At 41.1% G+C, this 23,959-nt stretch overlaps 1 protein-coding gene and 1 long non-coding RNA gene across 2 annotated transcripts; both read right to left on the bottom strand.

Moving 5' to 3' along the window:
* LOC307015346 (adhesion G protein-coupled receptor F4-like) lies at nt 1–14,189 on the bottom strand. Its single transcript, XM_079643878.1, has 14 exons — nt 14,070–14,189; nt 11,616–11,722; nt 11,471–11,529; nt 11,239–11,381; nt 10,943–11,155; nt 10,474–10,677; nt 10,232–10,372; nt 9,960–10,135; nt 8,339–8,506; nt 6,226–7,620; nt 6,057–6,098; nt 586–645; nt 405–468; nt 1–320 (listed from the first exon to the last, which is right to left on the bottom strand). Exons 2-14 carry the CDS (start codon nt 11,706–11,708, stop codon nt 250–252), a joined length of 2,829 nt encoding a protein of 942 aa, XP_079500004.1. The 5' UTR covers nt 11,709–11,722; nt 14,070–14,189; the 3' UTR covers nt 1–249.
* Nucleotides 14,190–17,021: 2,832 nt separating this feature from the next.
* LOC307015349 lies at nt 17,022–17,936 on the bottom strand. Its single transcript, XR_013801482.1, has 3 exons — nt 17,796–17,936; nt 17,274–17,417; nt 17,022–17,185 (listed from the first exon to the last, which is right to left on the bottom strand). It is a non-coding gene; the product is annotated as an uncharacterized lncRNA (long non-coding RNA).
* Between the last annotated feature and the right edge of the window lie 6,023 nt (nt 17,937–23,959).

Raw genomic sequence — 23,959 nt, 5'->3', positions numbered from 1 at the left:
TCGTTCACACTTTCCTAGGGCTTTGAATAATGGAACAGTACCTTTACAATGCAAACTTCTTTTAATGCTGCCTGTAGGACCTAAACTATTCTGAATTCAAAACTAACCATGTCTGTTGCACCATCTCTTACAATATCATCCCAGTAAACTGCATCGTTTTTGATTATTTGCTGAAAATCCTATAATAACTGTCAGATGTTTTGAATAAATAGCCCTGAAGAAATAAAGTGTACGGTTCCATGTATTGATTTAGATATTGGAGAATGACTCCGACGCGCCAGCACTGCCCGAGTTTGCAGCCTCTGACACACGGTATACCTCTGAAAAACAAATAACAAATAGTTATTAGGGAAAATATATCTCAGTAAATAAAAAGGACTGCTCAATTTAAAATAAAAACTTGCTTCTTCTTCCACGCAGTCGATGGAACCAGTTGAGTCCAGTGGACGAAATGCCACCACTTGTACTCTAAAGTAGAAAACAAATGTTATACGGTATAAATAGGTGATTGCAGGATGTCTTTGTTATGTAATGGGTAGAAACATTATGAACAAGAAAAACTGCAGACACTTTAAAATGACTCACTCTGGTTGTATTGGAGCCTGTGCTTGTTGTAGGTGATTTTCTTGCGAGGATAGAACGGATCTACAGGAAAATCAAATTCATCTCAATCAACTTATGTTCGATTTGGAAAACATTCAGGAAGATTAACAAATTCAAACAAAGAAAATAAGCATACTTGCTTTATAATTAGCATTAACTCTCTTGTGAGCTTTAGAGAGGCTGATAGGCATATTCACACAGTAGGCTACGTTGTCTCCAGTAATGCCTTGGGTTACACTTTGTTATCTGAACTCTTTCCAACCAATCCATTACAGAGAGAAGTATTCAACAAATATGCCCTTATCCTCTATACACATGTAACAATTACCAGTTTACCTTAGAAACAATGGATTGCAAAACAAAGCTTGAAGCAGTAAAAAGAAGCTCCACCTATGCCGAACAACAACTGTAATAACATTGAGTTCTCTGAGGTTCTCTGAGCAGCATGAATGGATGTTTCACATTGGCAACATCTACGGCGTCACCTCATCAGAATAATTTTTAGAAGTCACGATTGGCTGGAATACAGCATGTCATCATTGTCAAGGAAGATAGAGACCCTCTGTTATGGCTTCGCCAACCATTTGGTGTGTTTTTAAGCTTTGAATTCTAGCTCTTACGTGACAGGAAGATCGTTTTAGTGATTCTAAAATGGCATGTGTGTTCCAGTGAAGCTGATGCATGTTAATCCTGTGCCATCCTTTGTTCATAGCCCTTGAGACGGCATTACCTGTACGTTTCTTTGTTGTTATATTTATATCTATAGTTTGAGTTCATTCTCGTAATTAGATTGCAGCCAGTTAAATGGAGTGAGCAAGTTCATTTCACATGTGTTTATATTCCTTATAGTCAAGGGCTTAAAACTAGGCTGCCAGTATTTCCAAGATCCAAAACTCTTCACTACGAAATGGTGGACGAACACATTCTTCCAGTAATTCTGTTAAAAGTGGCAGGATTTGTTTTTCTTGTTTTCTTCACTTTGGGTAATTTCCCATTAAAAAGTAATGGCGTCAACACAGCCTGAGCTACAGGACATAAACCAGGTGGGCGGGGTCAATAGCCAGATTAGCTGATTAGCCGGCCTTCTATTTATTGTGTTGTGTGCTGTTGCTTTGGCACTGGGCTTGCTGTAACATTGTAAATGTTCCTGCCGTTGGACAGTTAAGGACTTCTGATTCTTGATGTTTGGCTTTGTTAACAAACCTGCTAGTTTTTATAATAATAATAATGATAATGCATTTATTTTATAAGGCGCCTTTCAAGGCACTCAAGGTCGCCGTACAACAAGGTTAAAAACAGTTTTTACAAACATAGTTAAAAGCAAAACACAGTTTAAAAACATAACTACTAAAAACATACAGCTTGCAGCACAGGTCAGCCATACGCTTGCCTGAACAGGTGGGTTTTGAGGTGAGTTTGGAAAGTGGTGATAGTGTCCATGTTTCTAATATCAGGGGGGAGGGAGTTCCAGAGGTGAGGGGCAGAGCGGCTGAAGGCTCTTGACCCCATGGTGGAGAGACGGGCTGGGAAAACTTTGAGAGTGATGGAGGAGGCAGACCTAAGAGACCGGGTGGGAATGTTGACATGGACAAGGTCAGACAGGTATGGGGGGGCGAGGTTATGAATGGCTTTGAAAGTATGAAAGAGGATCTTGTAGTCAATGCGGTGTTTAATGGGAAGCCAGTGGAGTTGGTGTAGTACAGGGGTGATGTGACTGATGACAGGGGTTCTGGTGATGATACGGGCAGCAGCGTTTTGGACCAGTTGGAGTTTGTGTAGGTGTTTGTGGGGGAGACCATAGAGAAGGGAATTGCAATAGTCCAAGCGGGAGGTGACGAGAGAGTGGACCAGGATAGCGGCACTGTGGGGAGTGAGTGAGGGGCGGAGGCGGTTGATGTTTCTGAGATGAAAATAGGCAGACCGGATGGTGTTGTTGATATGGGTGTGGAAGGAGAGGGTGCTGTCGAGGACGACACCCAGACTCTTGACCTGAGGGGAGGGGGAAACCGGGGAGTTGTCGATGGTGAGAGTAAAACTGGGTTGCTTGGTGAGTGTGAGTTTTGAACCAATGAGGACTACCTCAGTTTTATCACTGTTGAGTTTTAGGAAATTTGAGGTGAACCAGGATTTGATTTCCTGTAAACAGGTACAGAGGGAGGGGGGTGGGAAGGTGGAAGAGGGTTTGGAGGAGACGTATAGCTGGGTGTCGTCCGCATAGCAGTGGAAATTGATGTTATGTTTACGGAAAATCTGTCCAAGGGGGAGGAGGTAGATGATGAAGAGGATGGGGCCAAGGACAGAGCCCTGGGGGACACCGGAGGAGATGAGGGAGGGATGGGATGTGAATGATTTTAACTGAATGAACTGAGTACGGCCGGAGAGATATGAGTGAAACCAGTCTAGGGGTGTGTCAGATAAGCCAATGGATGTAAGTCGGTCAAGGAGGGTGGAGTGGGAAATGGTGTCAAAGGCTGCACTTAAATCAAGGAGGATGAGGATGGATAATTGTCCAGAGTCAGCTGCTATCAGGAGGTCGTTTGTGATTTTAATGAGGGCTGTTTCTGTACTGTGACGGGGGCGAAAACCGGACTGGAACTGTTCATAAAGGTTATTGTTGGTGAGGTGTGTCTGAATCTGTGACGCCACCGCTTTTTCTAGTATTTTAGCGAGAAAAGGTAGGTTGGAGATGGGGCGGAGGTTGTTGAAGATGTTGGGATCTAGACCAGGTTTCTTTAATAACGGTGTGACAGCTGCAGTTTTGAGGGCTGAGGTGACAGAACCAGAGGTGAGGGAGGAGTGAATAATGGCAGTTATCAGGGGCAGCAGTGAGGGGAGGGAGGCTATAACCAGGGAGGATGGGAGGGGGTCAAGTTGGCAGGTGGATGGCTTGGAATTCCGGATGATTTTGGATAAATCCGCAGCAGAGGGGAGTTCGAAGCAGGAGAGAGGTAGAGAGAGGGGGGGGTGGGGGACAAAAGGAGGTGGACAACTGGACGTGTGAGGGGTCAGTTGCTGGTGAATGGTGTCTATTTTTGTGTTAAAAAATGACATCAGGGAGTTGCAGTGGTCAGTGGAGTAAAAGTGTGGGGGGAGGGAATCAGGGGGGCGGAGTGATTTGTTGACCACTGAGTGCAGGGCCCTGGTGTTTCCAGCACCAGCAGTAATTTTTGCTGTAAAATATTGGGATTTGGCTGAGGAGAGGGCATCTTTGTATACGACGATGTGGGTATGGTACATTTGTTTGTGTATGGTGAGTCCGGTTTTGCTGAAAAGCCTCTTCAGCTGAAGACCTTCGGCTTTCAGCTGACGTAGGTGGGGGGTGAACCAGGGAGCAGAGTGGGGGAATGAAACAGTCCGGGATTTGAGGGGGGCAAGTGAATTTAACAGAGTCTGGAGACCATTGTTATACAAGAGAACCAGCTGTTCCGGGGTACATGGGGGGGTGATGGTGGGAAAACAGTCAATACCAGTTGTGAGGTCGGTTACATTGATGTTTTTGATATTACGGAAGGACATAGTGCGTGACAGTTTGATTTTGGACAGTGACAGACTTAAATTAAATGAAATGAGCATGTGGTCAGAGATGGGGAGACAGACAGCAGAACAGTTTAGGGGAGTGACACCAGCACAACAGACTATGTCCAGAATATGACCTTTCGAATGAGTAGGGAAGTCAACATGTTGTTGAAGACCAAAGCTGTCCAGGCATGAGATGAAGTCCTTAGTGAGAGAAAGATTATTTTTGTCCAAATGAATATTAGCATCACCTAACAGAATGATATTGGATGAGAGTGAACAAATGTGAGTGAGAAGTGTGGTGAATTCATCAGTGAAGTCCTTGTTAGGTTTGGGTGGGCGGTATATAATGACTAAAATAGTTGGAGTAGGTCCATTTAGTTGTATAGCCACGGACTCGAATGAGCGAGACACTGGCACGGTGACAGCTGAGACCTTCCAAGTCTCGCGGTGTAATATCGCGAGACCGCCTCCTCTGCCGGTGAGACGGGGTTGACAGGTGTAAACAAACCCAGGGGGAATTGACTCGTTTAACTGAGAATAATCATCAGGATGTTGCCATGTCTCCGTTAGACAAAGGAAGTCATACTTGCAGTCACGGAGGAGGTCCTGTAGAAGTAATCCCTTGCCAGTGAGGGAGCGGATGTTAAATAAGCCAAATTTGACGTCGGACTGCTGGTTGGAGAAGCCAACGTTAACCGACCTAGCCAGGCGAGTTAACGAGCTGTGATCCACCTTCCTACGGATGGTTCTCCGAGGGCGACGGCGGGTGGAAGACCAGATGGAGTTGATAGCAGTGGAGTCATCGATGTGGACACTTCGTCCGGCTCCGCGATGGGTGTACCTCCGATGAGGACGGCGGGCGATGTCCGGGAAGTAGTGCAGTACAGGCGGGGGATCAAGCCGGAGGAATCGAAACTGGAGGAGCTCCGTGCTCATATATTGGATCAGAGATGACGCTGGATAAATCACTATGGACAGGATAGTCCACAGGAGCACAGAGCTCACAGCGAGTTTGTAGATCCACATGATGCACGGGCAGATGTACGTTCACCGAACAGCAGTAGCAGTGGCCAGGTAACTCAGGTGAGTAGAACGCCAACACGCTAAATTTGAACAGTCTAGATCGTTTTGACAGTAGCCCAGAGTAGAGACCACCAGTATCCCGTTCGCCACAGATAGGTGATCTGCTGCAAGCTATACAGAGAATCGTAAAAACAATAAAAAAGGCAACCGGAGAGCAGCGGCAGCTAGTCGCGCCAGCGTACACTATCCCTAGTTTCCACTTGCACATAATTTCTCATTCATTCTCATATCTTAAGTAATGCTAACATAACAAATGCACACTCAACGTTATGGAGTAAATCTCAATTACAATCTTTAACTGGGGGCACTAAATCACAAAGGTACAGAAACCTCTATCATTTTGTTTCAATGCTTCATGATAACCTCATTATGGAATATAACATATGATAACAAAAATGCTAAAACTGATATGAATACCGTAATTTTCGGACTATAAGCCGCGCCTTTTTCCCTATTTTTCGACGCTGCGGTTTATATAACGGTGCGGCTAATCTATGGATTTTTACAGCTAACGTCCAACACCTTTAACTCTATGGGCTCTATGGCCGGTCCGCGGACCCCCACCTTTCAGCGGCGGGTTCCAGCAGGAAAAGCTGGAGGCCGGAAAAGAGTGAGACAGGTAGCGCGCAAAAGTAAAAGTGGAACCGAGAGTGGTATGCCGCTGCTGCAGTTTATATTCAGGTGCGGCTTATAGTCCGAAAATTACGGTAATCCTTTGTCATTGCATCATATTAAGCCATAATCTGGTATTTGAACCTTCTGGCAGGTTAAAGGATTTGAATACTTCTACTACTACTATCAAAAGAGGTATCAATCATCTATCCACAATTATTAGTTTAAAGACAACATACCTTTGAATCGAATAGTGTCCCAAACACTAAAATGAAGAAACCCTGAGGAAAATGAAATAACACGCATATTTCTTTAACATCAAAGAAATTGACAAAAATAGGTATTATATAAAAATACTGCTATGTAAGAACAAGTTGTTATTTTGTTATTTTTAATGGTTGCAAATACCTGTAGTGAATTGAAGAGTGCAAAGACAATGTGGAGTCCTCTATTTGTGGAATCTAGCATGGTCCCCACTCCTAAAGACCAGGTCAGTCCAAATAAAGGAGTCAAAATGGCCACACACCTTAGAATGACCACCAGCGTATGCCTTTCATCTCTTTGGGCGGCGTCTCCCACGCCTCTTCTTAGCATTTTGAACAAGACCACGATTACGATAATGATGTTGATACAAACTATAGTTAAGGCAGGTATCACAAACGCCAACAGGGCCCTTGTTTGCTCCCAGTTAAGCCAACAAGCCTCTTTGTTCATGATGTATCCTTCTCCTGGTGCTGTGGCGGCAACAGTAACAACAGCTATGATCAGAGGGCACCCGTAGCCTAATAAGAAGCCAATAGCCAACATGACTGACTTGGACATGTGGGAGAAGACCATGACTGTCCGGTAAAGTAGCAGAAGACCTGAAACTAGCATCCAAAAGAACACCGCAAGGTAAAACAAGTGCATAAAAAATGTTGCTGTGCTGCAAGACTCAACTGGAACATCATAGTTATTATTCTCCGGGTTTTCAGCTGGGTTGTCGGCAATGGAGGCTCCGATGATAAAACAGATGTCAGCGATCAAAAGAGAGAGGGCAGTGTTAATGATGGAAACATGACGCATGAAGGCAGTGCTATTCTTAGTTATGGCTTTCCAAACGTATCCTTCAATAATTAAACATATCACTAAACTTGCCAAAGAGATCCCAACTCCAACGTAGGTGATTATATCCAAGAGTTCTTTGAATTCTTTAGGGATACCAGTTGACATCAGAATTGAAAATGAGGTGAGATGGTTGCATCTGCAGGTTACTGTGTCATTTATATCGGAAACAAACTCACACCCCTCACTATCCCAAGCACCCCTCTTGTCAAACTGTTTAAAGTTCCAGAAGACACACTGAGGATCTTGCTTCAGAGTCGTGTTTAACTTGGTGTAGCTTAAAGTAACGTTCCGAATTTCTTTCGCCAACGTTTTATTTACGTTTATCAGCACCACAGCTGCGTTGAGGGCATTAACAGGGTCAGTGTTTTTGGGGTTGGAGCTGGAGTTCCGTACTGGCATAACATTATTTAGGGTGGAGAAAGTAATAGTGGTGATAGAGACGTTGCTAAAGCCGGTGTTAGGAATGTCCAGGACAACGCTGTTGTTCAGATTTGCGTAGAACGAGTTGTCAAAGGTGCTTCTGTCGAAGAGGATTGCATCAGTCTCAAAGGTAAATGTCCCGACTATTCTATCAGAGAGGAGTTCCATCGAATCCAGTAAATCAGAGCTTGCGTTTTTGCTTTCGTTTGCATTCAGAACTGTCCAGGACTCTCTTGAATCCTCACCAATAATGAAATCAACTGTTTGAAGGACGCTCTGCAGATGAAGAGAGATTTCATTGTGAGGTTACATCTGCATCAAAAATATATATACGTGAACTGCTCTATACAAATCAGTCACATCGACTCCGATACACATTTTGAGTTTTGTACATATCTAGAAAGAGGAGATTCTTAGCTCTCCGAAGATATACTTATTGTTTTTGTTTTGCAAATATTCAGCGAAATGTCAAGATATGATTTTTTTTAAAAGGCCTTCAAAGTTTGCTGACAACATTTTAGCAATTTAAAAGAGGGGGCTCAAGTTCAGGACAAAAGTGCCACCGAAAGTAGGTGTGTGTGTGTGTGTGTGTGTGTGTGTGTGTGTGTGTGTGTGTGTGTGTGTGTGTGTGTGTGTGTGTGTGTGTGTGTGTGTGTGTGTGTGTGTGTGTGTGTGTGTGTGTGTGTGTGTGTGTGTGTGTGTGTGTGTGTGTGTGTGTGTGTGTGTGTGTGTGTGTGTGTGTGTGTGTGTGTGTGTGTGTGTGTGTGTGTGTGTGTGTGTGTTTTCTGAGGGGGGTAATGTCTCTATTGTATAAATGTGATATAAAAGATTGATATTCTGGAAGCCAAGACTTTGTTTTTTTAGAATCAACCAAAACCCCAATTGCAATGCGCCATTGCAACATCCGACTGGTTTCAATAGAGCAGTTCACATATGTGTTGACCTAAAAGACATACCTAAACTAAGATAATGCTGATGGGAAGGTTGAACCTACCTCTATGACAGGTTGATTGACTTGCAGAGTATCTAAATCTGCAATGTTGCTCAGGATGTCCACGATAGTTGATATGGTATTAGGTGACTCTCTTACTGCCTTCTGCACCTTTTTGACCTCTTCACTTAGCTTCTCCACAAAAACTGGGACATCGTCCACCTGCAACTCCTAAAGTAAATATTAAAAACACAAACATTTATATAATGAGAGATTGTAAACCATGACAAATACAGAGATGTTTCTTTTCTGGCAACAGCTGCGCATTTTAATCCACAAAATTACAGAAGAGGCTAAAAGAATGTGATTGTGTGAGGCTTTTGTTAAATGACAGGCTGTTTTTAATATTATCCAGATGCAGCTCGCAGAGCTTAAGCTTCTTTTACATGTTGATAAAACCAAGCTAATGCTCTTTTCAAAAGCCAAAAAGACTCCAGAGACTGCTTTGGATATGGTTACTATGCAAGGACAAGTACTCAAAGTGGTTACCTGTTATAAATACCTTGGTATCTGGCTTGATGATTGTCTTACTTTTAAACTTCAGGTCAACAATCTGCTTAAAAAGCTGAGGGTTAGACTAGGCTTCTTTTTCAGGAACAAGTCCTGTTTCTCATTTGAAGCCAGGAAAAGGCTAGTCTCTGTGACCTTTTGACCTGTGCTGGACTATGGTGATTTGATATATGAATGCACCTGCCCATTGCCTGGAAAAGTTATATGCCGCCTATCACAGTGCTCTAAGATTTGTTACTAACTATAAAGCACTTACACATCACTGTACCCTGTATGCCAAGACAGGTCTGCCTTCACTAACTGTACGGTGGCTCAGTCATTGGTACATGTTCATTTACAAAGCCATGTCTGGTAAACTACCTTCTTATATCTGTTCTCTGATCTCTCGACGAATTGAAAGTACTTAATGCCTGAGATCTCATGATGTTGTTTTATTAAATGTGCCAAATGCTAGGACTGGCTTCGGGGGAAAAGCTTTTAGTTATGCAGCTCCAATAACTTGGAACAGTCTGCAAAAATGTTTAAAACTGAGTACTTTGGTTCCCCTGCATCATTTTAAAACTCGGCTGGGTGACATGATACTCATGGTACCTGTCACTGTAAATATACACACTTTATATAAAAACAGTGGTCAGTTAGTTACAAGAAGTTACTGGACAGCAGAAGCCGTGATGTAATGTGCTGATGTTGGTCGAAAACGTGGGTCTTTTACAACAATACAAAATATTATAACAAATTAGCTTGGTACATTTTTTCTCACTTTCTCACGCGAATGTACTTCAGATGAACTAAAATACATACTAAATGAAACTTCTCACAAGGTCAGTGGATTATCTTGAGCAACTGGTAATGAGTTCTGCTGTTGAGTTGATTTATAAGAAACCTGACGTTTAGATTTTCTTCATGCTTTTGTTGAACAGATGGTGTCTCAGAGTTGACAGGTGTAGTTTGTTAGAAAGAAAATAGTTCCTAGATACAATTGTTGCACAACATGGAATATCTGGTTACGTAGAACTAGTGAACATAGAACCGTTTTTTGAATACATTTATGGTATACTGTGTGTTTTATAGATTTAAAATGGGGATGAATTGTTATCCCCAGCTGATCACTTACCCCTGAAGAAACAAGCAACTCCTTGATTACTTTGATAACGCAAGTGTTGTTTACCAATATCCACTTTCCATTAACACACTTCGCAATCTTTTCCCCCACTTGATCTGGAGGACATTTTCTACTAGATTGTTCGCCTTCTGTTCCATTCCCATACTCTTTGTCTTTACATGTAAAAGCTTAGGAGATAAATAATAATCAATTAGTATTACACAAAATATTGGGGAAAAGACTGCAAAAGAAAAGCATAGTCACTTTTTAAACATTGCACTTACGTTCTTCGGAAATTGTCAATGTTGTTACCCGGCTATAATCGAGATCATCGACCTTACAAGTAAATGTTGGTTTACCGCAGGCTCCTAGCGGGTATTCATATGTGCGACAGAATGGGTTTCCATTTTCAGTAAGAGTAGGTTCTGCGAACATTTAACAATGTTGTTAATAAAATAAACTGTTATTGGATGTGTGTTTTCAGAATGGTCAGATTGAGAAGTTTTCTGAAACATTTTAAACTTACCAAGAGCAAGTGAGTCTTTAAACCACTTCACCTTAAAAGGGAACTGCACACAACACTCAAGTGGTTCTGTTTTTCCCTCCAGACATTCAACGTTTATGTAAGACTTTGATACTATGATGGGAGCTTCTTGGATATCATCTCCAGTCACTTTCCTTTCTTGTCTGAACTGCAATACGTCGCCCATCAGAGTGCATTGGTAAATTCCTGTGATTAAGATAATAAAAACAATGATTACATTGGTATGCTGTACATTTTTTTAAAAGAATGATACCATTAGTATATTAAATAGTGAACATTCCAGTATTTGACTATAGCTGTATATTTGCATTCTGATAAATTTTCTGTCCAACATTGTGATATTGTCCTTTTTTTGCACAGATATGATCGTCCAAGCAGCAAATTAATGTGTCTATTAGCGTCAATTAAAATTGAAGTGTTATTTTACTAATTTTTACCAGCTTTTGCTTACCAATATCCTGAAGCCTGGTATTCTCTATTTTTAGAACAGACCCTGTTTTAGGATCTGGAGTTATTGTTCTCCTTCCAGCCTCCTTAATTTCACTTCCACCAAATGTCCACTCGACACTACTTATTTCATCCACTGTAATGTCGCTGGGTTTGCACTCCAGTGTCATGTTGTTTCCAGTATAAATTGGGGCTGTAAACCCTAAGTCATGTTTACCTTTGGAGAAAGAAAAACAGATTAGTTTGGTGTTTATACAAGTTAAACAAAATGAAATTACCTACTAGCTATGTTGGACTTACTGTTGTACAATGCAGTGACAGAGCCAATGACAGGGGCAATAGTAGAGGTTACTGCTTTTGAAAATGCTTCATTTGCTTTAGTCAATTCTTCAGTTTTAACTTCTGTAGTCTCAACATCAAAATCTGTAAATATGCTTCCTTCTCTGTAAGAACAAACACAAAACAAAATGGTGGTGTCAAATGTGTACAGATGTCCTGCCTCCATATGTCTTAAATGCCAGAATTACCATACCTGAATCCTGTCACAGAAACACCAATAAACCCTGTGATTCCTCCATACTCCGTGTTTAACTGTGGGAGAGATATGGTTCATAACATTACCAATTCAACTGAAAATACAAGTTACAATTTGATATGGTATTTCTCAATGCACTTACCACTTTTTCCATGTTGTTTTTAAGTTTTTTGTATTCAGGACTTGATGTATTTTTCAATGCTTCTGTGAACTTCTTGTTTAATTGCACTGTCATTGACAAATTGAACCCTGTTTATTTGAAAAGAAAAGAAAAACAAGATCAAACAATTCAGTTTGTTGTGATTTAAAGAATACGTCTACTAGCTAGACACGAGAAGAGAGGACACAATTGTGAATCATTTTTTTATTTGGTTTGCATGACTTGCAGTTCAAGGGTATACAAGTAATGTCTCTATACAATGCAAATATCATTTTCAGCAACAGTGTTGAGCAACACACTCTCACTCCCTAAGCGTCCAGGAGCGACGCTTGGTCCTGTGGCGTGCAGTTGGGACGCGCCGAAGCTCCTTCAGCTTCATAAACGGACGCAAAGAGTTTTCAACTGATTGCAATGTATTCCCATCGGCGGCGGTATTTGACGCTCAGGGAAGCACCGCATCCATTTATGTCGGCAGCTCTTAAAGGCAATGTGAGCGTCCATTCCCATTGGATAACGGATAATTGCACACCCGGAAGTAAGTATTCCCCAGCTATTTTTGTGACGACGCTTTGACAAACCTCGTGATAATTCAACAAGCTTTGTGATTGGATGAAACATACATTCATACAAAAAAAGTGACGTAGATTTTACTCTCATCTATTATACAAAACCATTCTATTTATTCCTTGTACGATGTGAGGGTCAAAGGACAGAGGTTGTCGTTATTCTTATACTGATATTCTGAACAATCTGTACTGTTGTATTAGCTGTAAAGTGTCTCTACTGTAGGCTATTTTTATTATATGTACAGCACTTTGGCTCGACCAAAAATCGTTTATAAATGTGTTATATAAATAAAACTTGATTTGATTTGATTCTAACGTGAATTACATGCCAGTGTTTTAACTTTTTATTACTTATATTTTTATACTTTATTTGCTATGAGTTATATCTGAAGCAAATTCTGTTTCTGAAGATGTGTAGTCAATTCCACCTTTCAATGTAGCATAAATGTGAACTCTCATTACAGGAACAATACCGGAAACAGACGTAGGAAAGATCCTCAGCTCGCTGATTGGATGTTTTAGTCGCAATGCACGTTTTTAAAGATATTACTGATTTTCTTTGAATATAAGAATGTAAATACTGAGTTGAGAGAATAGTCAGGGGATTTGGGTGATGGGAGACACATCTATGGAATCACAATTTCAATAGCTTACCATTAAATGACGGATATGCCTTTCTGTCTGTGATGTTTTACAAATCAGATATTAATGTGTAGAAGTAAAACATGAGAAATAGTTTAGCAATATCCTGTAAAATTATGTAAAAACATGAATAAAACTAAATATCTTCAGATGTTATACATACATAGTTTCCCACACTAATAATACAAAGTTTTACAACATCAGGAGGATATGTCCCCAGCTGACCCAGAAAGCGACCCAGCTTCTGGTCCAGACTCTCGTCATCTCACGCCTAGACTACTGCAACTCCCTCCTGGCTGGTCTACCTGCATGTGCCATCCGACCTCTGCAGCTCATCCAGAATGCAGCGGCTCGTCTGGTCTTCAACCTTCCTAAATTCTCCCACACCACGCCGCTCCTCCGCTCCCTTCACTGGCTTCCGGTAACTGCTAGAATCCACTTCAAGACACTGGTGCTTGCGTACCATGCTGTGAATGGATCTGGCCCTTCCTACATCCAGGACATGGTTAAACCGTACACCCAAGCACGTGCACTCCGCTCTGCATCAGCCAAACAGCTCGCTGCACCCGCACTGCGAGGGGGACCCAAGTTCCCATCAGCAGAAACACGTGGGTTTGCTATCCTGGCTCCAAAATGGTGGAATGAGCTCCCCATTGAAATCAGGACAGCAGAAAGCTTACACATCTTCCGGCGCAGACTGAAAACTCATCTCTTTAGACTCCACTTCGAGAGATAGAACTACTAACAAAGCACTTATATACTAATAAAGGGTTGGCTTATCTAAAGCCAGTTGAGTAGCACTTGAAATGTTTTAGCTCTTTGAAACCTGATGTACTTATATGATTCTGTTTTCTTCAAGTTTGTATTTTGTTGGTCGAACGCACTTATTGTAAGTTGCTTTGGATAAAAGCGTCAGCTAAATGTAATGTAATGTAATATTATTAGTATGTTGTGTGAACCTTGTGTGCACCGCCTAGTGGTCAAAGCACGTTATTGAATTATTTGTGTTGAATAATGTTATTTGATGAAAAAAATATTAAAAGTACATACTTTCATAGGGGGAAATTAGAAGGTCAATGATAGAAATATAGAATATAAAAAATCAAGAAGATATTGTAAGAGACAATTTTGAGACAATCGCTATTAAACAAGAAGATGTTGTAACTTAAAGATACATTATCCAAACTGCTCAAAATGAATAAATGAAATACTGTCTTCTAAGTCTTACTTGTTGGTGATGGAGTTGTTGAAGGAAGAGTTGTTGGTGATGGAGTTGTTGGTGTTGGAGTTGTTGGTGATGGAGTTGTTGGTGTTGGAGTTGTTGGTGTTGGAGTTGTTGGTGTTGGAGTTGTTGAAAGAAGAGTTGTTGGTGATGGAGTTGTTGGTGTTGGAGTTGTTGGTGTTGGAGTTGTTGGTGTTGGAGTTGTTGGTGTTGGAGTTGTTGAAAGAAGAGTTGTTGGTGATGGAGTTGTTGGTGTTGGAGTTGTTGGTGATGGAGTTGTTGGTGTTGGAGTTGTTGGTGTTGGAGTTGTTGGTGATGGAGTTGTTGGTGATGGAGTTGTTGGTGTTGGAGTTGTTGGTGATGGAGTTGTTGGTGATGGAGTTGTTGGTGTTGGAGTTGTTGGTGTTGGAGTTGTTGGTGTTGGAGTTGTTGGTGTTGGAGTTGTTGGTGATGGAGTTGTTGAAAGAAGAGTTGTTGGTGTTGGAGTTGTTGAAAGAAGAGTTGTTGGTGTTGGAGTTGTTGAAAGAAGAGTTGTTGGTGATGGAGTTGTTGTCAGAGGACAGGCTGTAACATCTGTAAGAAGTAACAGAGAGAGAAGTTCTTAAATAATTGCTTCTCTTTGTTATATGATGCATATTTTAAGAGCTTGAAAAAGGGCTATCAGAATATGAAAAGATGTTATACTGTACAATAAGTGTGACCAAATGAATAAGTGATAATAATATCATGATACTTTTAGACATTTAAAAAAAGAAATATAACAATATTACACTTTAGTGGAATCTATCTTTACATTTGATTATTGTGCGTTGTATCTGCTTTACTGCTAATAAAAATAGATGTACAAGAAAGGTAAAGAAAAGTCTGTTCCCTTAACCAAAGTGAAAAAGAAAAATGATGGATTGCTTACATGACATTATCATTTGTATTTATTATATAACCAGAAAGTTTGAATATCACTCACTTCACTTTTTCTTGATATAAAAATGTAAAACACTCAAGTCATCTTATATTTGTATGGAAGAGGACTAGGGCCATATATTAATTTTATTTTTTTAGATCTGACCAAAATTGAATTTTTTTTTGTTCTGGGAAAAAACTGTAATACAAGAATAGTGACTTTAATCGCAATGATGTTGTCACAGGATGTATACTGTTGCTGCTGAGCATAAACAACTATAAAGGGTGAGGCTAATAAGATAGTTAATACTGTATATTGTCACACGCACATTTTAAAAGCTTGAATTAGGGCCGTCACAACTTTCACAATTAAAAAAAAAGAAAAAGAACGCTGAATTATTTACATCATATTATAATGTGGTTTATTAACATGATATACATACTTACTTATATGTCGTGACATCGCTAGTTTGAACAAAACTTACTATATATTTCTGAATATTATATTTAAAAGAGTCATCTTACATTTTTACATCTTATTATTGTGTTTTGGGGTTTCCCCTTTCCTGTAGTATGTGGACCCGCCCGTGGGGGCAAAAACGCAACATCTGCAAGAAACAGTATCTGAGAGCTTTTTAACATTTAAAAACCTATTTATGTGTCATACCCACTTAACGGGAAGAAAGTCAGCTAATTGACGATAAGAAACAATTTTTACCGAAACAAAACACAAGTCTCACAAGAAGCGTCTAAATGAGCCCAGAGCGAAAAAATGCTAACACATTTAGCACAGAACTCACGGTAACATACTTATCGGATCTGCACAAACAAGATATCGATTAGCAAACTGTGATTCCACAGATTCCAGAAAAATAAATATCATCACTGAGCGATCAAAACACGGCACAGAAAGTAAAACCAGACATCACACCACGTAGCTTTACGGAGGAAACAAAGGAAATATGTCTTATCTTTTGCTGTCTGTCAAAAGTCGTGTTCGATGGCATTAAAACCATAAAGACTCTAATGAAGGTTTTTCCATAGGTTAATCCAATGTGTCTGTGTCACTTTGAAAGGATTTCTGATAATCCATCAGCAGTAAACCTAGCTTTCAGTTTTCAGATTTCAGAGCGTAAAATAGCTTTCGACTGCTTGGACATAGCTCTTACTTCTCAATGGAACGTGTGTGTGTGTGTATGTGGAACGCTCCGTTCGATTCTATTGGCTCAAAAGAGGTGTCAATCATCAAAATCGACCAATGGGTTCCAGAGAAATGGCAAATACACCCTAATCCACCCAAAGGTGTTTTTTTTGTGTGCTAAACTTCTCTAAAAAGGTCAAATGTCACTTGTTTTGCATCAATCTTGATACAGGGTACTTATTATATGGTATAGTCTGGATTCCTAAAGCTTCTAGTCTACTATCCCATCATTCAAGGGTGGTTTTCACTAGAAGTAATGGTTTATTTTTGGATGGACACTATAATTGCATTTTTTTTACTATGTTCAATCTGAATATATTTTCATTGCTTTGAGAAAAAGGGTTATTAATTTACCCCTTTTAGAAGGGAAGTTATCGTCATTTGTTCAGGGAATGTCATTTTCGAGCCGGAGACCTGGAAAACAGGCTTAGGGCTAAACAGGTTATATAGGTTTTTATGTTAATGGTCTGCAAAGGCTAAAATCCCTGTGTTCCCTCTCCCACACACTCCCCCCCCCCACCCAGCCTGAAACTCCTCCACTCCTTTGTTAGCTTCAGTAACACTTGTGCTTCTATAGGCTAGCGTTCTTATACATTGTCCGTAAAAGGCTTAGGGGCGGGACATTTCAACCACATCTCTAAGCGCCTGACCAATCCCAAAAACGGCTAGCTAACCAATCAGAGCAGACTGGGCTCTGGTTTCAGACAGAGGGTGAAAAAGAGGTGCTGCAGCACAGGCAGTATGAGGTAAATAAAGAGCTTTTCTACATTAAAGCATGGAGACATGTTACAGTAGAGACAGAACATAGAAATATGATCCTAAAAGTAAACAAACCTGCAAACCAACTTACTGTATTGATCAGCAGGCTGGCAGTATTGTCCATCAGGAGGAATGGCATTGATGCATCCACATGTGTTGCTTGTATTAGCATCACATTTCCCATAGGTGTCACACTTATCACACGGCCAAAGATAGTCATTTTCACAGTGGCACTGAAACCCAGTGTTATCTTGGCTGCAAACTTTAAAGAGAATAACATATTTTTTCTTGTGAAAAAGGCAGAAGTTTGAAATAGATATTAAAAAAGGATTTAATGCATTTGTTCTTACCTGTGGTGATATTGGCATCTAATATGTTAACTGAGGAGCTGATCTGGACAGGAAAAGTGAAACTGTTCAGGAGGTTCCTCAGCTGATCCACATCGCTGGTATTCACCTCGATAATAATCTGGTATTCATCAAATACTAAAGGTACTGTAGAAAAAGAGAGTCAAATTAGAGACAATTATTTGTAAGTAATTTTTTCCAAATCTAGGTCATGTCATGACGTCTGGGCAAAATGGCTGAGTGAAGAAAATGAAATGCAATTATGGTCAAGAATAGGTATTCATGTTTCTCTCATCCTCATTCTTTTCATTTTGTTTGATATTTTCTGTTTGCTCATTTAGATTTGCTCATGTTTGTAATCCTATAGTAGGCCTATTAAATATGAGGTCACCTTGAGTGAGAGAGAATTGAAAGGACACAAATACTTTTTTTAAATAACCAAATACAGATTACAGTGCCGAAAACAATACCAGTAAATATGATATCCACATGTGTGATGTTACTTTAAATGTAAAAGTGTATCACCTGTCTGTGGCACGCAGTATTGTCCATTGGTAGGAATACTGTTGATACACCCACACGTGTTGTCAATGATGTCTTCACAGGCTCCATATGTATTACAGTTGCTTAATGACCACACATACTGTTCCTCACATCTGCACTGGAAGTTTGAACGAGTTGGGTAACAAACTACATTAAAAAGAAAAACAATTAAACAGACATTATAATCAGTTATGACCAGTGCTTGAATTGGAATAAAAAAGGTGCCAGTACTCTAAATCAGCAACAAGTATTTCGCACAAAGTCATAGTATATCCTATAATGCTGGTGGGTTTGTCTCTTTACTGTATATTTTAGAAAGGCTCACTGTACTTAAAAAAAATGACTCAGGGTGCATCTGAGATTGGAGGGGGTGCAGTGGTAAAGTGCTATTTTTATAAGTGGGGAGTGGACCTGACACCCTCTAGTCTAGGGGGTCCGGGGGCATGCTCCCCCGGGAACATTTTTTTTAAAATATTGAAGTTAGATGCATCAATCTGGTGCAATTTGAGAGCAAAATGAAGAGATATATGGATACCTCTCAACATCCATAATGAAACAACTGTAAACAGATTTACTTTTTCTTTATGGATATAAAAGAAAGTAAAGCTTGACTCCTACTGGCTGGTTAAATGACTCCTCGTCCCTGAGGCCACTACCAGTTTTTTGTGCCATTTTGCTGGATTTATTTGTCAATAGCGTCGCTGCACAAAGTGATAGCCCTCCAGTTTAAATCTACTAGCCAAAAAGAAACATATGGAGATGGGTTACTATTTAAAAAAAATTGCAAATCTATTTGTGAACAGTGGGGCCGGGCCTCAAATGTTATAGGGGGGTCCGGGGGCATGCTCCCCCAGTAAGATTTTTTTTTAAATGTTGGACTTAAATGCATCAATCTGGTGCATTTTGAGGGGGAAATAAAGAGACTACACCCATATGAAACAAAAATGTATACATTTAAATAATCATAAAATCATAAGTACATGGCCATAACCAATAACATACAATATCCAATATGAAAAAACATTGAAACTTGTTTATTTATTTGTTTTTGGTTCATTTATAGTTGTGAGTGTGTCTGGGCTCCTGAATCGGCCTCTCCTGTCTCCCTCCTCTCCCCCCTGCTCCTCTTTGAGGCAACAGCAAAGACTAGTTTTAGCTCTCAACAAGTTTATCTTACCTTTTTTCACCTAGTTAACATTTTGTTGGTATTATTCATGCATATTTTACTAATCACTACCCCCTCAAATGGAAATATGTGTTTACATAAATGGTGACCGAACCGTTTGAGACCCACTGAGATAACTTAAACTAAGTTAACTTTCTAAAGACTCAGAGAGTAATTTACCTCACCAGAGCTGTAGTTATCAGCCTCTCAGTCTGACAGCAAAGGACTCTCCCTCCACCTTGTTGTTGAAACAGCTCCTTATATCCGTTAGCGCAGCTAGCTAGCACCAGATGCTAACAACAATACACGTAACCGGTGCGCGCGCTTTCTCGCTCGCTCGCGCCACACATACACCAACACACACCCTCCCGAGCTTGAATGACACACAGAGACCAATCGAGGGCATTAGTATGATCTGTATGAAAGTGGCAATGTCGGCAGGCCACGTCATGTAGACAGCCAGTCACCCTCTGAGAGGCAGAGTCAGACCCACATTTGCGCAGCGTTGCGTTTACAATATATACTTATATTGCCGGCGGCTGAGTACCGGCATTTTACTGAGTACCGCCACCTTGCCGGTACTCAGTAAGAAGTGCCGGTACCACATGGATAAAAATCAGAAGTGCCGGTACTGCGTACCGGTGAGTACCGGCCAAATTCAAGCACTGGTTATGATGCTTTGTAGTCTTACCACTACTCAAAGTCCATCTGCCTTACACGTCAAGATGTATCCATTCACACACATTTATAAACTGATATCAGGGTTAACAAGTTGACAAACCGGACTCATGAGGATCTATCTAATGCTTATTTCCACATTTTGCTGTGCCTTGGGAGATACTTTGCCAGGGTATCTTTGCCCAATGACACTTCAATGCAGACAGAAGGAGCAGGACCATTGATCTTCGGATTAGTTGACGACCAACTTTACATCCTGAGCCACAGCCAACCACGTAAATGATATGCATCCGTTTTTTACATCCATAGACTAGTTGATTTATAGTGTAGTGCTTAGTATTGAAGGCCAGTCATTCCAGAACGCTGCATTCTCATGATACACAGTCAAATGACTCTGCACTGACATTGTGTTTCTATGGAGAGAGCGATGCTACCTGAATAGGCGGAAGAACTGCCTTCTGTGTTGTGCATGGCTCCAAATTGTTGCCAAGCGATGCATTCCAAGTTGAAATTATTTAGAATTTTACCTGGTTTGTCATCTGATTGACCTTTGGACTCACAACCAATCAGATGACAGCTGTATGTAGCGGCACAAGCTAGCACGGGAGGTAACCATACCGGCTGTTTTCACTGCAAGGCTCTGCGCCCAACCACGTAGTGAGAAAAGAGCACATTTAATTCCTCTGCTAGCATAGCACAGCTGGCATCTGATTGGTTGCGAAGGTCAGCATTAAACAAGGTCGAAGTTTAAATGATTTGACTTTTGAGCGCCCTGCTTGGCGACAATTTTGAGTGATGTGCTTCGTCTCCTTGTGTTCACCTGTTGCCCTTATGTTTCTGCCTCCATTACCCGGCTGTTTCTTGTCCCTTGATTACCCCTCTCTGTATTTAGTCTTGTCTTTTCCTGTGTTCCCCTGTCGGTTCATTATTTGTTTTTCCTGTCTTCCTCCATGTCAGTCATGGTCAGGTTTTCGGGTATGTTTCTTCCTTGTGCTACCATTGTGTTCATGTCATGATTTTTTATAGTCTGCATTTGGCTCCTACCTTTTTCCGCGATCTTAACAGCCGTTTCGACGTGTATCATGTGAAAGCAGCTTAATGGTCAGTAATATGTCCCATTGAACCAATATGTCCAGCAGCACATTACCCCCAAAAAACAACCACCTATTGTTTGAAGGCCCCTTCGCTCCAAAGATAGACCCTCCCTGCGCAACAAACAGAAGCAAATAGATTATTGTTATGCAGACTGATGGACCTTCATGATATTTGTTCCTGTTGGGGAAAGGCATGACCTGCTCTACTTTACCCTTTGCCATAGTAAACTTGCCAACATAAAAAAACTCTTGGCAGGCCCAATCTGATGACACCATTCTGCCTAATAATTAGCCATGTACTTCTGTTCCTTGGACTGAGACTAGGTGTTTGATTTCTAGTTGTGTTGCAAAAAAAAATTAACGGCACTAATTATTTTAACGTGATTAATGCATGTGTATTTTTTGTCCTCTGCCGCCCCGTAGTTTCAGAGCACATCGAGTTTAAAATACCATCTACAAGCTGATGCTGACAGCCCCGCTCCTGCCGTCCGCTTGCGGCAGACCACACTTCCACGCTCACCGGCAGACACCGACTGGCCATCGGGAGGACCGGGAGGGTGTGTGTATAGCCGCATTCACACCGCAGGACTTTCCCTGGTACGTTGGTTCTTTAGTTCCGTTAGTACCAATAATGTCGCGTTCACACCGCCGGGACTACTCAGTGCCGGGAACTCTTTTGGCCATTTTCAGTCCCTGCTAGAGAGGTGGTACGAACGTGGTGATAAAAGAGTGCCAATTTCTATTCTATTTATATAGAAATATAACGAGAGGGGAGCGTGCTCTGAGTTTTTGGGTAGCGGAGGGAAGCTCTGGGTCCTACGGCCCGTGGTGTGGCTGGCCCAGGCCCCCTTTGTCCTTTTGTTTGTTTTCCTGTCCTCCAGCGCATTGTTCATTTGCCGGTTGGCCATGTAAGTACGGAGGTATCAATAAATAAACACCGTTAAATGCTGTGTGTTTGCTGTGTTGTTTTTTATGTTGCGGTTCTCCCCAACGAGTCTCTACCATTAAGTAGAGGGCTGGGTCGTAACATTAGTTAGCATTTTTTCACTCCATGCTAATTCAAAGGCTTGGTATTACTCTTGTGTTTCTTTTAGCTAAAAATGGTTCATATTGTTAATTAGCTGAGTTTCTTATCGTTAAAAGGGTATGGAACATTAATAGTTCCATAAATGTTAAGAAGCCCTGAGACATAGTCTCGTAAAAAACCGGTGGGGGCGGTCCACTGGGGGGACCCTCGGGCTTAAGAGGTTAATGTATAAGTTGATTCACTTCAATCTACTGTACTGTGTAAAAACACCACAACAATATTACAAAGAATATAATGCATAAAGCAAACTATATACTTTATTTGATCTAAAATATTGATGTTTTTTCATTATAATAGCCTGTGATAACCATAACAAATAAGTGATTAAATGCTACAGTATTCAGCAAACACAACTGCAGAGCTGCAAACATGGCAAAAAGACCAAGTTCTACAACACCTAGTTGTCTTTGTGTATTTGTGAATGAAGCGCCATCTCATGGTTAAATCCTGTTGAACAAATGGGGAAATTTGGCAACACCCTCTAGCAATTTGGCAACACCCCCAGCCACTGGGATCTGCTGGGCTTTTGGTTGGGACACACCCATGGGAGTCCTATCTGGAGTGCTACATCTGTATAAAATACTATATGACAGTAAAAAAAAGTTGTTATCAATAAACAAGAATACAGTTTGAAAGCTGATTCTGTTTCATATGGGTGTTGAGAGATGTATCCATAGACCTCTTCATGTTGCTCTCAAAGTGCACCAGATTGATGCTTTTAACTTCAACATTTAAAAAGAAATCTTCCCGGGGGAGCATGCCCCCCGGTCCCTCCTAGAGGAGGTTAGGTCCCCCCCCACTTAAATCATGTTCACATGGAAAGGAAACTAAATTGCACACCTTGTGTCCATAGCTTTCTGTTTTGGTGGTCAAGCCAAAACCGTGCACGTGCATGCATGCGCAAGTCATGGTCAGATATCTGGATTAAGAGGTTGCTTTTTTGTTATGTCTCGTAAAATCTGTTAAGTTAATGTTTTTAGTTCAGTCTTGTATCCTATTTTATTTTGTACTAACTTTTCCTTCTTGTTGCAGATTACCTCACTTCCTCCCTTTGTGTGTTTTCCCTCCACTGTGATTGTCGACTCCGCCCTAATTGTCTGCACCTGTTCCCCCTTAGCCTGCCTATATATAGATTCTGTCTCCCTTGTCTTGTTGCCAGGATTAGCCTGAGGAGGCTAGTGTTTTTTGGATCTCGCGGGAGAGGCTGGTTGGCAACACTGGACTGTGACTGGACGAGAGATGGCAGAGGGAAGTGACGAGGCAGGAAGCGAGTTAGGAGAAATGGAAGTAGCAGGCGGGAGTTGTGAAAATGGAAAATGGGATATAGTGAGGAGAAAGAAACGTAAAAAGGGAGGAAATAGTCATTCGGATGAGAGCAATAGTGAGGGGGAAAGGAGAGAAAGAGTAGTCGGAAATAGGCAACAGGAGTTCATGGTGGTTGTGAGACTTGCCCAAGAGGGAGCTTCGTTCGGCGTGTGGAACCATATACGGTTAACTAAATCCATCAGTAAAGAAATCGGGGAGGTAATGAGTGCTAAAGTATTGAGGAATGGATCAATGTTGATCAAATGTAGGGATAGAGAACAACAGGGGAGGGCAATAAAGAGGAGTACCGTGGAGGGTAAGAAAGTGGAATGTTCACTGTTCAGTGGTAAAAAGCTAGTCAGGGGAGTTGTGACAGGAATCCCCGTCAGAATATCAGCGGATGATGTGAAAGAGAATATAACAAATGCAAAAATAAGTGATGTCAAACGCATGAAAGCAAACCGCAATGGGATTAAAGAAGATAGTCTTTCGGTTCTGATCACCTTTGATGAAAAAAGGCTTCCGGAAAATATACTTATTGGATATATGTGTTATTATGTGAGACCGTACGTTCCACCACCAATAAGATGTTTTAAATGTCAGATATTTGGACATGTGGCGGCAGTGTGCAAGGGAAAACAAAGGTGTGGCAGATGTGGCAGAGATCATGAATACGGAAAATGTGAAGAAGGGGCAAAGCTGAAATGTTGCAATTGCGGAGGGGAGCATAGTTCAGCGTACCGTGGATGTGAGGTTAGCAAGAAAGCAGAAGAGGTGCAACGAGTCAGGGAGACGCAGGGAGTTAGCTATGCAGAGG

This window comes from Notothenia rossii (genome assembly GCF_949606895.1).
Source record: "Notothenia rossii genome assembly, chromosome: 8".
Lineage (NCBI taxonomy): Eukaryota > Metazoa > Chordata > Actinopteri > Perciformes > Nototheniidae > Notothenia > Notothenia rossii.
This window is presented reverse-complemented; position numbering and strand designations above follow the sequence as displayed.

Excerpts from the sequence above, each read along its gene's own strand:
- LOC307015346 (XM_079643878.1), bottom strand. The coding sequence starts at position 11,708 with ATGACAGTGCAATTAAACAAGAAGTTCACAGAAGCATTGAAAAATACA. Across the intron at positions 11,530-11,615 it reads AAAACAACATGGAAAAAGTG|TTAAACACGGAGTATGGAGG; the intron begins GTAAGTGCATTG and ends TCTCTCCCACAG. Across the intron at positions 11,156-11,238 it reads TGTCACTGCATTGTACAACA|GTAAACATGACTTAGGGTTT; the intron begins GTAAGTCCAACA and ends CTTTCTCCAAAG.